Raw genomic sequence first — 17279 nt, forward strand, 5'->3', positions numbered from 1 at the left:
CCTGCCTGTGTGTGATGACTAAAACTGACAGTCAACTTGAGGGGATTCTAAAATCACTGAAGAGACACGTCTTTTGGCATGTCTGTAAAGGACTGTCTAGATTAGGTTAATTGAAGCGAGGAAATTTAGGCACCCTAAATATGGACAGTGCCATTCCATAGGCTGGGATCCTGTACTGAATAAAAAAGAAGTAAACTGAGCCAATCACAAGCATTCTCTGTTTCCTGACTCAGGGCAGCGTGGCTAGCTGTCACCTGCTCTTGCATCTACTTTGATAACTACTGCTGGCTGCGATATAAGCAAAAATCAAGATTCAAATCTGGGGGGTTTTGCGCACCGTTCACCCACATTTATTTGTTAGCTGGCATTTCTGGATCGTCCTTCTGGGTGTGGCTTAGTGGTGAGAACATTGATTTAGCGTGCACAAGGCCCTGGGTTGGATTTCCAGCCCAATGAAACAAATGATCAGAGTTCCTTGTAAGGCACTACACAGTTTAGTGGTGATTGCATCTTCTTAGAAGGGTGAAGCAGGAAGGGAGTGAATTCAAGGCTTGCCTGGGCTACAGACTGTATTTATATCAAGATCCTGTTTCAAAAGCCATTATATTTATTATTATTCCTTGTGTATTTATACATGGTATATATGTGAAGGTTGAGAATAGCCTGCAGAAATTGCTTCTCTCTTACCATGATGGATCCCAAGGATCAAACTCAGGTCACTGAGCTTGGCTGCAAGCATCTTTAACCACTGAGCCATCTCACTGTCCTCCATCCTAAAACTTTAAAAGGGATTGTGGCCCTAGCTCAGTGACAAAGCACTTGCTTACCACATAAGAGGCCTTGCGTCTAGTCCCTGGCACCACAAAACAAACAAAAGCCCAACAACAACAACTAACACTCACAGTTATACTCTTAGCAATGATAGCTTTTAGACACTACTCACTGAGAGCTGAAGCCAATTAACTTTGGGGAACACTCACTGTCTGCTGGGCCATTCTCTCAACCACATCTGCTGTGTATGTTCTGACTTAAAAGGATTCTAAGGTCCTTTTAAGGCCTGGGTCTCCCTGCCCCTCTTGCCCCTGCTCCCAAACCACTCCTGTGCAGGACAATGTCTGTGTCAGCTCCAGCATCATCGTTTACTTACTTACTTATAAATTTAAAAATTTTTTGTTTTCAAGACAGGGTTTCTCTGTGTAGCTCTGGCTGTCCTGGAACTTACTCTGTAGACCAGGCTGGCCTCGAACTCAGAAATCCGCCTGCCTCTGCCTCCCAAGTGCTGGGATTAAAGGTGTGAGCCACCACCGCCCGGCTTAAGTTTAAATTTAAAGTAAGCTTACAAAGTGACAGGTTTCATTTTGGCATTTGAATTCTGTGTACACGCGTGCACCAGCCAGAGAAGTATGTCTCTTGTCTTCCTGTGTGCCTATTCCTTTTGACACAGGGTCTCCCACTGAGCCCAGAGCTTGACAGTTATCCATAGAGATCCTAATGTCTCCTGCATCATGGGTGCCTATGACGTCATCCCGTTTTTACGTGGACGATGAGAACCAGCATGCAGGTCTGTGGCTTGTGCATCGAGTGCTCTTACCTACTGAGCCACCTCCCTGGATCTCATAGCTAATCCCCTTTTCAATGGAAGTGAAACATATCTACGTATGTATGTATATATGTAGTATGTATGCATGCATACATCATCTATCTGTCTATTTAATCTATATATGCACACTATTTTAAAATGGCAGTCAGATACCTCAATGTGGGAAACTTGGGTCATCTTTCCCTAAGAAGAGGGATGTGTGTGTTGGAGTGCCATAGCCCCAGCTCCCACTCTTCTGGTAGGTGTGCCTGCTGTGAACGGAGCGAGTATCAGCATCTGCTGCCTTCTCTGCCTTTTGAGATATACAAGATCGAGGGTCAGGGGCACGTGTGGCCTTTCTAAAGGAGCTCCACACCTATCTTCTCTTTCCCATTATTTAGGAAACAGTAGCAAGGACCACACTCCCAGCACTTAGGGAGAAGGGAAGGGAAGGTGAGCTCGCCAGGCAACCGGGGCTGCAGAATATAGCATGGATGCTCACAGTTTGGTTCCATCGTGCAGTGCACACAGAGGGGGCTCAGGATTGTCCCTGCATAGCCAAGACCAAGCTCTGCAGAACTTTGTGCCATTCCCCTCTTTATAAAAGGCATCTAGATCTGCGAGTTGGGGCACTAGCCAGTAATAACAATGGAAAACTGAAAGACGGGTTTGGGGGATAAGAGTGCAGGTGGAGATAGCGGCCCTCATGGAAAGTTCCTTTAATATTTTAGGAAGCAGCTTAGTCATTGTCATTCTCTGAAGCCAAGGGGCGGGTTAACCCCTGATGCTTGCTAAGCCCAGTGAGAACTGCTGTTACTTTCCTTAGCCTCTTCCTACTGCATCCCCATCCTATCTAGAAACTCACTTTCTTTTTCCTCTCACTTAATTACCTGACAAGACAGGGTCTTTCTATGTAACCCAGGCTGGCCTTGAACTCACAATCTTCCTGCCTCAACGCCCCCTCCCCCCTCAAGCTAGTATTATGGGAGGGTTATACCAAGCTCAGCTTAAATCCTCATTTTTCTCTTAGGACAACAAATGTTCTCCGATTAAGGCAGCAGATCCTATCATTGGGCAACTCGGGGAGAAGGGTCAAAATTTGATTCACCCCAATTTATGTGTGTGTGCAGGAACTGGAAGCGAGCTCAGGCCAAATTGGCTGATGTTTCAATCTCAAAGATCTGGGATGAACCTGCCACTACTTGCTCTCCATCACTGACCAGACGATCACCTTCCTGACCTGTGAGATCAGGGCAAAGGCAGGGTTCTTATCCTGGTGCTAAGCTCTTGCCCTAGGTTTCTGTTTTCTTCAGAAACCGCCCCTGCCCTGCAGTTCAGGCTCTCCTGCCAGACAGCCACCATCCCTGAAGAGACCTGACATAAATGAGTGAGAGGGACTTTCTCTTCCAACTGCGCCCTGGGGGCAATTAGAAAGTTAATTGTGTATGCGTGTGTGCGTGTGTGCCTGTGTGCAAGCCAGAGACCCAGGAGTCGGTGTTCTCCTTCCAGTACATGGGTCTTGGGCAGCAGTTCTCAACCTGTAGATCTCGATCCCTTTGGGGGTTGAATGGCCCTTTCACAGGGCTCACATGTCAGATATCTACATTATGATTCTTAACACTAGCAAAATTACAGTTATGGAGCAGCAACAAAATAATTTTATGGTTGGGAAGTCACCACAACACAAGGGACTGTATCAGAGGGTCATAGCATTAGGAAGGCTGAGAACCACTGGCTCTTAGCGATAGAAGTCAAGTCATCATGATCGATCAGCCTTTACCTGCTGAGCCAAGGCCTCCTGGTTACAATTTTAAGCTTTATCAATTACTTATGTGATCTATATTGGGTGACCATGCCCTTCTGTGAACCCTGTATCCCATCTCCCATCATTGCTACCATGCTTGTCCCACACCAGGCACTGGTCTCTACAAGTCCTCTTAAGCTCAGCCTCTCCCAACCCCCAACTAGAGCCTTTGGACCTGCTGTTTCTTGTCACCCACTTCAGCAGATACTGCTATAATCTGTCCCCTCGCTTTATCCCTATCTGCTCGGATTCTGCCTCATGGAGAGAATTCTGGTGGCCTTAAAATAGCAGTTAGTGTCCATCCATATCCCCTCAGCCCTGGGCTTTTTTTCTTCAGAGTGTTTATTGACAGCTCTCATGAGACATTGGTATTTTACAAGGGCTTATCCCCACCCAGGTCTCTCTCTCTCTCTCTCTCTCTCTCTCTCTCTCTCTCTCTTCTTGTTTAAGTAGAACCTTCAGCAAATAAGGATTGTATCTTTCTTGTTCACCGTTAAATCTCCAGGCCCTGGAACCACGCCTTCCAGCTGTGGAAAGTCCTAACAACTGAATAATGGAATAAACCAGTGAGAGAGTCAATATTTTGCTTTATGCTTGAAAATGGCAGACAGTCACATGTGGGCCACAGCTTAAGGACGCTGCCACCCTAGAACACTCTCCATTGTGGTGAACACTGTCTTGCTGAGGTCAACTCCTTGACCTTGGATCCCCGACAGGATGGCCAAGCAGTTTGAATTCCCCATAATTAATGGTTTCTCTGGACACCGGTCTCTCTTCTTTTCTTCTTCTTCTTTTTTTTTCTTTTCTTCTTTTAAAAAAGGTATCTTAAAAGACTTATTTTTCTTATTTGTGTGTGTGTGTGTGTGTGCACGCTTGCATGAGTTACATGTGTCTCTTGCATGGAGATATTTAAGGAGACTACAGAGCATGGGTTCTTCTGCATCTGCAGTTATAGATGGTAGTGACCCTCCTGGTGCTGGGAACCAAACTCAAGTCCTTTGTAAGAGCAGTAAGTGCTCTTACCTGCTGATCCATTTCTCCTCCTACCTATTTTGTTTTTAATCATGTGTGTGTGTGTGTGTGTGTGTGTGTGTGTGTGTGTGTGTACATGGAGAGGTCAGAGGTGTTGGATCCTCTCAGAACTGGAGTTACAAGTGGTTGTGAGCTACTAATGCAGGCCCTCTAAAAGAGCAGCACACACACACACACACACACACACACACACACACACACACACACACACACTGCTGAGCCACTTCTGCAGTCCCCGGCAAGCCAGGACACTTGCCTTCTACCTCCTCCCATCTTGAGCTCATAACCTAGTTGCCCGTGTGAGTCCCTAGTTTGCCCCAAGCGACAGTTTGGTGACTTATGTGAGTCAACAAACTTGTGGGCAAACATTTGCTGAGTAACCATTCCAATATTTTCTCCTAGCTGGAGGGAAGAAACACAATAATGAATAAATAAAATAAACCTGCTCCTGTCCTTAGGTAGCTTTCTCTCTCTCTCTCTCTCTCTCTCTCTCTCTCTCTCTCTCTCTCTCTCTCTGTCTCTCTCTCCCTCTCTCCCTCTCTCCCTCCCTCCCTCCCTCCCTCCTTCCTCTCTCTCTCTCTCTCTCTCTCTCTCTCTCTCTCTCTCTGGTGTTTGGTTTTTTAAGACAGGGTTTCTCTGTGTAGCTTTGGCTGCCCTAGAACTTGCTCTATAGACCAGGTTGGCCTCGAACTCATGGAGATCTACCTGCTTCTGCCTCTGAAAATAAAGTTGTGAGACCCCACTGCCTGGCCTTAAGTAGCTTTTAATTCAACAAAGGAGATTGATACTTAAAGAAGGGACTTCAAGGGGGCCGTGGAGACAATTCAGAAGATTCCCTGGACTCCATGTGAAAGCTGGAAACGGACCACTTGCTTATAAGCCTGCCACTGTGGAATGGAGACAGGTGGAGACTGTGTCTCCCTGGAGCATGCCTGGTCCAAAGCTCAGTGAGAGATTGCCTCGAGGGAATAAAGAGAGAGCGCACTTGAGAGATACCCAAGACCCTTCTGTGTTTGCATACACAGGGGAATGTAACCCCGGTGTTCCGGAAATGATCTTAAAGCTAATGCAATAATTAAACCACCAATTCCCTGGCAACTGCAAGCTAGTAACTTTCATTTCAGTTTAATCATTTTAACTGGATCAATGAGAAGAAAATTTGAATTTTTCCTAAAATCAATGTTTCCTTTTTTTCTCTGCAGAACAAGGTACATTGAAGAATTACTTCTAAAGATACCAGCTTCTGTGTCCTGGAGCATGGAAATGCTGCCTTATTTGAGAAAAAAAGGGGGGTGGTCTTTGAAGCTGTGATTAACTTCGGAATCCTAAATTTTCCAGGTCATTCCCAAATGCACTTTATGGCTGTCTTTACAAGCCAGACACAGAGGCAGACACAGTCAGAAGAGAGCTGAGCTCCACATGACCCTGTTGGAGCTGGGAGAGTCAAGGAATACCCTTCTCTCTGGGGCTTCTCTGAAAGCACCTAAAGGTTTTTTGGTGTTTTTTGTTTGTTTGTTTTTAATGTTTTATTTTATATTATTTTATGTGCACGGGTATTTTGCCTGCATGTGTCTGTGCCACAGTGCCCATAGAGACCAGAAGAGGGCATCAGAGCCCCTGGAACTAGGGGTAAGCTGTGGCCACCCTGTGAGTGTTAGGAATTGAACTCAGGCCCTTGGGGAGGGCAGACGATGGCTCTTAACCTCAGAGCCATCTCTCCAGCTCTAAACTAGTTTTGTCAGGGTATTTTGTCATAGCAACAGGAAATGAAACCAGGGCAGACAGTTTGTGGTAATCTGTTACAGCCATAACGGAAACTAATAACTTGAAAATTGAAAAAAGAAATTCCGTTTATTCTACAACTTAGAATGGATCTGTATCAATCTACTTACCCACATCTCCCCAGGCCTCCCAGCCCTCAACACGAGCACCTGCATGCCTTCCTATGCACCCACTCAGACTGCTTTCTTCCCATTTAATTGTATACTGTGCCAGTAACTATTGTTCAAAAATATGTCTCTTTTTTTTTTCTGGCCACACAGTTTTAAAGCAATAGATTTATCATTTATTTATCTTTGATGGTAGAGATACAGCTATTCTTCAAAATTTGGATGTTGTGTATAATCCCATAGTGAATCTAGTTGTACATCACTCTAAGACTGAGTCCCAGAGTTACTAGATTAAAGAACATAATGTTATTAGAACCTTGGTCATAATGGGATACCCACCTAATTTATATTTCCAGTAGATTATAAAGAGTGGGTCTTCTCACAGGCTTGCTAGCATGAACTATAACATTGAAACTTATTTATTTATTTTTAAAGATTTATTTATTGTTATATGTAAGTACACTGTAGCTGTCTTCAGACACACCAGAAGAGGGCGTCAGATCTCATTACGGATGGTTGTGAGACACCATGTGGTTGCTGGGATTTGAACTCAGGACCTTCGGAAGAGCAGTCAGTGCTCCTAACCACTGAGCCATCTCTCCAGCCCTGAAATTTATTTTTCAGTGACTGAGAAGCATTTGGTAATGCTCATCTGGTAATGCACATACTGACTTTGCAGAGAACTCAGGTTTGGTTCCAAGTAGACACAGCAACCCATAGCCACCTGTAGCGTCAGGTCCGGGGATCTAATGACCTCTTCTGGCCTCTTAGGCATCTATGTATATATGATGCCCACACACTCATGCAGGCTCACACTCATACACATAAATTGAAACAAATCTTTAAAAACGTAACATGCAAATATATCTTTCTAGTAGTTTTTATATAATTTTGTTCCTCTGAATTGTCTAAGTCTTGCGCTCATTCATTCAACGCAGCGTTAGGTGGTTTTCTTTTTCTTTTTTTTTAATTTTTAATATTTTTATTACATATTTTCCTCAGTTACATTTCCAATGCTATCCCAAAAGTCCCCCATAGCGCCCCCCACTTCCCAACCCACCCATTCCCATTCTTTTGGCCCTGGCATTCCCCTATATTGGGGCATATAAAGTTTGCAAGTTCAATGGGCCTCTCTTTCCAGTGATGGCCGACTAGGCCATCTTTTGATACATATGCAGCTAGAGACAAGAGCTCCGGGGTTCTGGTTAGTACATCATGTTGTTCCAACAATAGGGTTGCAGATCCCTTTAGCTCCTTGGGTACTTTCTCTAGCTTCTCCATTGGAAGCCCTGTGATACATCCAATAGCTGACTGTGAGCATCCACTCCTGTGTTTGCTAGGCCCCGGCATCGTCTCACAAGAGACAGCTATATTTGGGTCCTTTCAGCAAAATCTTGCTAGTGGTGGTTTTCTTTTTATTGACAAGCAGTAGTTCTCTGTAATTACAGAATAGCGATCTCTTTGTCATTTTCTTAAGAATGGTGTGTTTGTAACAGACAGTTTCATGTAGCCCTGCCTGGCCTTCCACTTCGCAGTTACAGCTGGCCTGGATTCTCCTTCCTTTGCCTTCGTCTCCCAGTGCTGAGATTACAGGAGCATACCTTATGTACTGCTTGAGAATGAATACATATTCACATACACACATTATATATAACATATTTAATATATTATATATAGTAATATATATTAAATATGTGTGTGTATATATATGTATGTATGCATATGTATATTTTACTTCCTGTGTATGGGACTTTTGCTAGCATGTATGTCTGCATATCACATGGATGCCTGGTGCTTGAGGTCAGAAAAGTATGTTGAATCCCCTGGAACTGGAGATGTGGGTCCCCTGGAAGAGAAGCCAGTGTTCCTAACTCTGAAGCTACCTCTCCAGCCCAAGGGGAATATTTGTTTGTCAAATCTGTCTTTTGTTACTTATTCCCTAGGCTTTTATGGTGAGGGCATCCTTCAACCTGTCAATGGAAAGAAGACAATTTGGTTTTTCCTGTCTTTAGCCGACTCTCAATACTGCTTCTGGGCCTCGTCCTTCAGTGTGTCTCTTGTCATTAGCCCATGACTTCAGAACCCATGCTGTATTTGAGTGGTGTGGGAGCTATGAACAGGCTTTTAATCTTTATCTCCGCCTGTGAGCAGTACTCACCTGCCTGTGACTGACATTAACACCTGCTTCATTCATACGGTACTAAATGAGCTCCTACTGATCTCGTTTGTTTTTGGTTTTTTTGTTTTGTTTTGTTTTGTTTTTTTTGAGGTATGGTTTCTCTATGTAGCCCTGACTGTCCCAGAACTTGGCTCTGTAGACCAGGCTGACCCCGAATTCACAGAGATCCACCTGCGTCTCCCTTCCAAGTGCTGGTGTGTGACACCGTTGCCCAGCTTGTGAGATCCTATTTGAGTTTATGACAGAGAAGTCGCCCAATTACAAGGCAGCTGTTATCATTGTTAATATTATTATTCCATTAATATTTGAATCCTCTTGTTCATCCAACGAGTTGGTATTTGACTTCAGCTATGCAGGTGAGTTAAACAAAATGTCAGAATGTAACAGAGCTATTTTCCTATGTCTAAAGTTTGCTCAGACCATCACATTCACTACTGCAGGCAAAGACACTACACTAAGGGACAAAGTCTGCAACAGAATCAACATCTGTAGGCCCTGCTTTTGTAGTCAAAACAAAACACCCCCATTTTACTTTTTAGTGTCAATAAACTGTCTGAATTCATGTCATTTCCTTCAATCACGTTGACAAATATTGTCTTCCAGCTTTTCCCCTCTACTTTCCCTATTTTTTCCCATCCCTGTGAGGGCACCACAAGGATAGGAGTAGGCTGAGGTAGGAGGTGTTCTGACCCAAGGCTGTTGCTGACAGAATTAGGAAGGAACCATTTCTGAGGCTTTTTGTCAAGAATTGCTCTAGCTACCCACAAGTTCACATCAGCAGCCACAGGTTGGTACAGTCGCCAGTGTTTATGATTAAGGTTTCTGTGTGCTTTGGGTTCTCTTTCACTAAAATTCAATGTAGTCTGTGGGCAAGGTTATGACAATTATTACACAAAAGAGCTAATACATCAAAACAAATACTATTCTTGAATATCCTTCCTTTTTTTTTTTTTTTCCGAGATAGGGTTTCTCTGTATAGCCCTGGCTGTCCTGGAACTCACTTTGTAGACCAGGCTGGCCTTGAATTCAGAAATCTGCCTGCTTCTGCCTCCCGAGTGCTGCCTTTTAAGCCTTTAAAAAATTAATTTTTTCTTAAAAAGTTATCTGTGGTGTGTGTCTCTTCTAGATTCCAATTCTCCCAAGACTTTCTTTTCTTTCTTTTTTAAAAAAGATTTATTTATTTTATGTATATAAATATACTGGAGTTGTCTTCAGACACACTAGAAGAGGGCATCAGATTCCTTTACAGATGGTTGTGAGCCACCATGTGGTTGCTAGGAATTGAACTCATGTGGTCCTATTTTACTTTTTTTATCTATTAATTTTTTAATTAACATGCTTGGTATTAGCTTTCACTATAACACTTTCAAACAAGATCCGCTCTTGCCTGACTCTTCCCTACTTTCCCTCTGCTTCAGTCCCTCTGTCCCTTCCATCCACCAAAGCCTCTTTCTACATTCAGGTCACATGTGTTCTGTTGCCCTCCCCCACTTCCTGCACACTCCTTTCCTCCTGTCTGGGCACACACACACACACACACACACACACACACACACACACACACGCATCACGAGCTTAGATCTGAACTTGAGAGAGAGCCTGGCTGCAGGCTTTGTTCCTCTGCGCCTGGCTACCTTGTCAAGCCTGGCATTAACATTTGCTTTAGCCACGTGTTTTGCCCCATCCTTTCTGCTCACCCACGGGTGCCTCATTTGGTAGCCATACAGCAAGCACAGTGCAGCTATTTCACTCTTGCATCAGCAGCCTATTGGTTATCCCATCCTCTCTTCCCCTGGCCCAGGTGCTTTGCTGTTTTTTTCCCTCTCTCTCTTTGTAGCTTTCTGATAAAGTCTTTTGATGTTTGCGATGGGGTGGGTGGGGTGGGGAACTCTATCTCCCTTTTCTGCCTACCAGTCTGTTCCCCAAGCCCCCAGGCAAACACAGAAAGAACACTCTTTTGAAAAAAAAAAAAAAAAAAAAAAAAAAAGAACCATCACGATGTATATCAAGCACCAGAGGCCTGAGATTCCTGCCCTGCCTCTGCTGTGTGACCTTGGGCCAGCCACTTTACTTCTTTGGTTCTCAGTTTTCTCCCTGAACAATGAGGCACATTCAGTTGGATAAGCATAGAAATAATTTAACCCAGCTCTCAAAACAAACAGCATCATTCTGAGAATTCAAGGAAGGAGCAGTTAGCAAACAGCCCAACCACTCTCCTTCCCTTGCCATCTTACATCCACCACCATGCTAAGATAATGCCAACCAGCTGGCGAGTTGTGTTATTGTTATTTCAGTGTTGAAACTGCCCTTGGCCGGTCCGTGCATCCCACCCGCTAACCACAATAGAAACCCAAACACTCACCGTGAATTTCTCATAGAGCTCGTAGGTCAGGAGGGGGTTGGGCAACTCCCGGAAGTAGAGCTTGCACAGGGAGCCCACACAGTGGATGTCTTGAAGGTACACTTCCCTTGTCAGATCTGGGCATTGATCTGAGCCAAACTCTTGCCTGGAACAACAGAGACAGAGACATAACAACCCCAGGGACCATGGGCTCCGTGTCAGCAGTTGCTTGGAGGCACAGGAGTCAAAAGAGCCTCCAGTGCCATTGTGCCTGGGGTCCTGCCTGACCTCCACTCCACTCCGGGCACCAGGAGGCCATTGGAGAGTCATGGCTTTTGGAGGCTGATGCTTGCTTGGAAGTTGTTTGTGATTTGACATCAGAAAACTCATTTGTGACCAGAAGTCCCCACAGCTCCATATATGTGTCTTGGTGGGGGTCAGGGGGATATAAAATGTCTACTGAGGTTTCAGTTTTTCAAAAGCATTACTCAAAATGTAACTCCCCACTCTTTTTTTTTTTAGCGGCTAGACTCAAAACTGGGAAGTGGGGTGAGGCAGAGGGTGGGGACAGTGTCAGGTCTTATCCCACATTTCCACAGTCATGTCTCCAATTCCCTTCAACCGAATACTCAAACCCAAGATTTGAAGACCTAACTCAACCATCTCTCTGTCGCTTGGCGGAACTGTTTTTCTAGGTGGCTTAGTGGTGACTCTTAGGTGTCACTCCAGCATGTGAATGTCTTAAGCGGTCAGTCCCCAGTGGGATTCCAGGAACACCAAGACCATTTGGGTCTAGATTAGGCCTCTGTGCCATTTTCTTTCGTTCCTTTTACTTTGTCTTCTTTCCCTTTGATCCACGTTGTTTGAAACAGGGTCTCACTGTATAATATAGGCCAGGTTGGTCTTGAACTGACGTCATTACTTCTTCAGTCTCCTGAGTGCTGGGCTCATGGGCCTGAACCACCAGCTCCAGTTTAGGTTTGACGTCAAATCAGAAAACATTTCCTTACATGGGTGCACTGCCTCACACTGTATATACTTGTAAGCTACAAATATGGCTTTTAAGTGGTTTTAATATAGAAGTTAAGCTCCCGAGTATACTCCTCAGTTAGGCAGGGATAAACCCCACAAGAGTCCGAGAACCAACATTTTTCAAAGCAGCCCATTGCCCCCCTGTACTCTGTTCCATCTTTCAAAGAAGAGTGGGAAACTCTCTAATACTGTAAGTACCTAAAGGTACTTGGGGTCAGAGAAGAGAGGGGTCCTGTGAATCTGTGGACACACGTGCATGTGTTTGTTTCTCTGAGATCGGGAGAGAAGAATCTACAATTTATTCGTTTATTTTGCCCAGATTTTCCCTGGTCAAGGCTAAGGCACTCTGTAAATGAAAAAGACTCCCCCTACCTAAGCATCTTTCTGGATGCCAGCTACGGTGTCGTGGACTTCAGACCTAAGAGTCACCCTCAGTGTGGAACACTTGGTTTGCAAACTTGCGGCCCAGTGCTGATCCCCAGCAAGAAAAAAAAATGTTGTCAGTAAAATTCTAAGGGATCCTCATGCCATGTATGGTGGTGGACACCTGAGATCCTAGGACCTGGGAGACTGAGGAAGGAGTTGTGAGTTCAAAGCTGGTCAGGTAGACTGAGACCCTGTCTTAAAAAAGCAAACACCGAAGCATCTGGGTGTGGTAGAGCACAACTTTAGTCCTTAGCTCTTGTGAACCAGGAGCAGATGGATCTCAGTGAATTTAAGGTCAGTCTGGCTTACAGAGTGAGCTGCAGGACAGCTAAGGCTACACAGAGAAGAAACCTTGTTTTGATTTAAAAAAATTATACTTGTAATAAACTATTTTTTAACATTCATAAAAATGTTTTATTATTCATTACAGTTTAATTAATTACAAGTGAGATTTGGAGAGGATGGACCAAAGAGAAGATAGAAAAAAAATGTTGAATTATACAATATATCATCCACATCATATATCCCAAGTACGTACTGACTTTACAGGAAGAGTGTTCTACAGAATAGGGAGGCTTACCCTAAGTTTCAGGCTAGCCTGGTCTATAGAGTAAAACCATGTCTCAAAACTTTTTTTTTAAATGTATATTCTTGTTATTTTAGAATTTATATTTGTAATTGGCAAACATGGTAAATATATATTTAAAACCACTAAATGTTCTTTTGGTATTATGATAAACAAAATACATAAGCCTATTGCCTTAATCACAGAAAAAAATATATATACTTCAATATATTTCATATATTGTGTATATACTTTATACGGTATCTTTTTTTATTTAAAGTTTGTCTTTTTGTTTGTTTGGTTTTGGTTTTTCAAGAGAGGGTTTTTATGTGTAACAGCCCTGGCTGTCCTGGAACTTGCTCTGTAGACTAGGTTGGCCTCAAACTCACATGGATCCACCTGCCTCTGCCTCCCAAGTGCTGCGATTAAAGGCGTGCAACACCATGCTCTGCTGGTTCTTGTCTTTTTAATGAAATAGGAATTTCTTAAAATGTTTAGGATAAATCTGTGGTATTATACATTACCCACATGTCATTTATTCTAAAAAATTACTAGGGCGTGGGGGAGTTGGAGGCCACACTTGCCACTGATTCTATATGAAGGTTAAAGGACAACTTTGTGGTGTCCGTTCTCTCCTTCTACTTATGTAGGCTCCAGGATTAGAACTCAGATTATTGGGTTTGCCCAACAAGCATCTTTACTGGAGGAGCCATGTCATTGGCTTCCAGTAACTTAAAAACATCAGCATCAATAAGAGAAATGTACAGCTATGCAGACTTCAACCATCTGAAATATCAAGAGTGTTTCCAAAGAAAACCTCCCAAGGGCCTCGGAATTCTGAACACCGTGCAAGGGACCCTAATCTAGCTGGGTTTTAGAAAAGCATGTTCCCTAACTTGTAATTTAGGCCACTTGAGGTAAATCCAATCCATCAACAAAGCATCAACCCTGCCCAAGACAAAGACAAAGCCGTTTTCACAGGACAGAGTTGCACCAGGCCGGGAGCCTGCCGATTAGGGTTAGACCTGCAGGCAGCTGCACTTCAAAGAGGCCATCCGAGAGTTTCCGGTACTCCCCAAAACTGCCAGCAGAGACAGACAGAATGAATGAAGGTTCACTTGAGGATTCTGGGCTCTTATTTTAGCTTACCTCAGCCGCTGGATGTTGGAGGTGACACCGGAGAGGCGATAGATTCCATCCACAATGCCGTGAGTCTCTATGAATTCAGCACAGCTCTTCAGCACATATGGAACTATGTACAAGAAGAGAAAAACAGCCAAGCATCAGATGTAAATCTGTCCTGTAAAGATACCCCTTGACTATCCAGGCCAGTTCAAGTGTAAGGGACTTAGAAGAGTCACAAGGGTGAGCAATTGCTTATAAGTGGTAGGCAACGCTCCTTAGAGACTTAATAATGTTTTAACTACTTTTTTTAAAGAGTTAAATAAAACTTAATACATTTTATTTATTAATTTACTTTAATAATAAATAACATATTTATTATTAAATAAAATTTACAAAATTTAAATAAAATAAACTTTAAAAATTAATTTTAAATACTTGGAAAAAAAAGTATGTTTGAGGTGTGGTAGGTGTAGTGGTGCCCATTTGTATTCTGAACACTGGGGAATTCAGGGTCAACCTCAGTCACAGAGTAAGTTTGAGGATAGCCTGGGCTATGAGACCCTGTTACAAATGAACATACAAACAAACAAAAAAATAACACCCTACCCCCCAATAATCTTCATGTTATTAACAGTTAACAATTCACAGAAATAGTATTTGTTCGTAAGAGATACATACTCTCCTTTGAAAGGTGAGACCCCCACCCCCAAACCTTGCTTCTAGTCACTGTTTAAATGAGGTTCTAACATGGCCTTTTACATGGCTCACCCTCCCAGGGTTCAGAGCTCTGGAGGTAGAGAATGGCTGTGTTTTTGTTCTCTCCTGGGTTGACCTCATTGTCAGAGTGACAGTGACACATGTCCTTTAGATGCCCAGAGGGAGGGAACATCAAGTCATTTGCTACTTGAGTCCCTTGACCAGTCTTCCTGAGGTCCTCTTGTGGCAGTGCAGTGAATACTGACTGACTGTGGAACAGACCAACCTTCAGACTAAAGTCATTCGTGGGTCCTGGTCACCTAGGGATGACACTGGTCCTCCACAAACTAAGGATTGGTCAGTGCTGTGCCAGACTCCCAGCACATACCAGTCCTTCCTTGGATTGGACTAATGCCAATTCATTTATGCTTATTACACACAGCTTGCTCCTGAATGCAAGTCCATACTGGGCTGACTCTTGTTTTGAGATAGAGGTGTGATATATAGCCACATTAGCTTTGAAGTCACCAAGTTTCCTATGTACTGGGGTTAGGCAAATACCACTGCATTTGGCTTAGACTGAACCTTTGTCTGGGTAGATATTAGATGTTCAATTCCAGCATTCTACCTAGACACGGAGTATTTGACTTCAACAATCTCATTATTGTTACTGGGTGCTGGAGGATCTTATCCAGGGCTGCCTGGATGCAAGGCAAGAACTCTATCCCAAAGCTACAATCCCACACTATCTAATTCCCCATGACAATGCATTCAAAGCATCTTCTTTTTCCTTCAGCTTTGAAATAATTGTAAGTTAGGCATTTAATCAAATTCATCATACTTAAAAATATCCTGCCATTCCCTCAAAAGCTAACACATACCAGGAGCCTCTCCCTTCAACAACATATCCTTATTTTGCCCATGGCTTATCCTGCAAGACGGGAACTGGGGAGAACCTTCCAGTTAACCCAGGTACAGAGGTCAGGGAGTGGATTTTGCATTGGAAATATCAGAGGCCAGAGACCACAGAGGTGGATCCACTTCCTATGCATGAATAGAGGGTGGGGGTGGGGTCCGTGCAGGCCAGGCTCCGAGGTCCTCCTCCCATCTCTGACCAGAAAAGCTACATTTGGATGTGTTTTATTACAGAGGAACTTTGCTAAGTTGGTGTGTCTTACTCTAAAGAGTGTAACAGAAAGAGTACTAGCACACACACACACACACACACACACACACACACACACACAATTTCTGTGGTACAAACAACAGTGGACACTTCCTACACCACCAAAAAGCTCTTTTGTAACTTGTCACGTGGGATGGATGGCTGAGAGTGAAGATTTAGATGCCAAACTACCTTTCTGGCCTGGGATTAAAATATATATGAAGACAGTGGTGATATTAATCTCAGGCTAGGACTGAAATTATCCTTGGAAACATTTAGCCCAGATCCTGGATATCAGAAGTATTCTGCAATGACAGCTGTTATTTCTGTGTTCGTGGCGATGAAGGAACATGAATTTATAACTTTTTTTTTTTGGCCTGATAACAGAGCTTAGCTCTTCCATCCAAATGAGTTGTCAAAACTCATCTCCACTCTTTGGAACTGCTGTTGTTTCTCTTTGAGAGTGATTCTGCTTTTGTGAGGTCTCCATGTTTTTAGGTGACTCCGTGAGGCACAAAAGCATTGAATATTTTAGAGTTGGGGAAATATCCGGGAAGTCCTTGTTTATAGCTCTGCATGAGAAGGAAGAATTATTATAACTCCTCACTGAATGAGAGAATATCCCTAGTCCCAAACTTGTCCTACATCTTCTGGATTCTCATCTTGGACCAAGTGGGAAGGTGCAGGTCTCTCTTTCAGCAACAGACAGGAGTCAGTCCATTTCCCACTTAGAGCAGCCAAATGTGTCAATTAGCCACCAAAACGGAAAAGCCACTGGGTAGCTTAGAGCATGTGAAATACAGATGTATGCACACATCAAGAGGATCTTGTCAACATGAATACTCCATGTCAGTAGGAAGGTGGGTGAGGGTGGCAGCAAGGAATTACCATTGATACACGCATTCACATGAGAGCACACATGTCAAAAAACTTCAGTAAAAGTTTAGTCCAAGTCTCAGGAGTCCTTGGGTTGTTCTTTCCAGAGTCTAGCTACATCAAGGACAGTTTAGGGTTCTGATTCTGATCACGGTAGGATCCTGATAGGCCCAAGCCCAGTGGCTACAGATAAACAGAAAGTCTCCCTTGTCAACACAGGCATGGGACGAGTGACTCTGGAGGTTGCAGTCACAAGAGTTTGGTCTCTCTGTTGCCCAAAGAACTTTGAGTTCTCCCACCCAGGTTCACACAATTGCTGGCTATGGTGATCTGATATTATCATTTCTTTGAGCTGTTTCATGGACACTTTTCTCCAACTCCCTTTTTCTGGTTTGCTTTTGTTTTCCCTGGATGAGCAGTCATGAAAGTTAACTTCCAATCAGCACAAAGCTTTTCTTCAGATGGCTTCTGACAGAAGAGAAAACCTTTCACACGTCCAAGGGTCCCTCATCTCCTTGCATCTAACCAGGCACAAGCAAAACACACTTGCTTCTTGATGAACCATTTGGT

General features: G+C 43.6%; 1 protein-coding gene across 1 annotated transcript in view; it reads right to left on the reverse strand.

The window, feature by feature from the left end:
- Arhgap31 (Rho GTPase activating protein 31) overlaps positions 1–17279 on the reverse strand; it is a 114986-nt gene that overhangs the window by 28691 nt on the left and 69016 nt on the right. Inside the window, exons 2-3 of the mRNA XM_021185031.3 lie at positions 13997–14099; positions 10846–10990 (exon numbers count right to left, since the gene is read on the reverse strand). Of these exons, the coding sequence (XP_021040690.1) occupies positions 10846–10990; positions 13997–14099 (248 nt within the window). The remainder of the gene's footprint in view (positions 1–10845; positions 10991–13996; positions 14100–17279) is intronic.

Source organism: Mus caroli, unplaced genomic scaffold (assembly GCF_978045245.1).
Source record: "Mus caroli unplaced genomic scaffold, Mus_caroli_1 scaffold_17, whole genome shotgun sequence".
Lineage (NCBI taxonomy): Eukaryota > Metazoa > Chordata > Mammalia > Rodentia > Muridae > Mus > Mus caroli.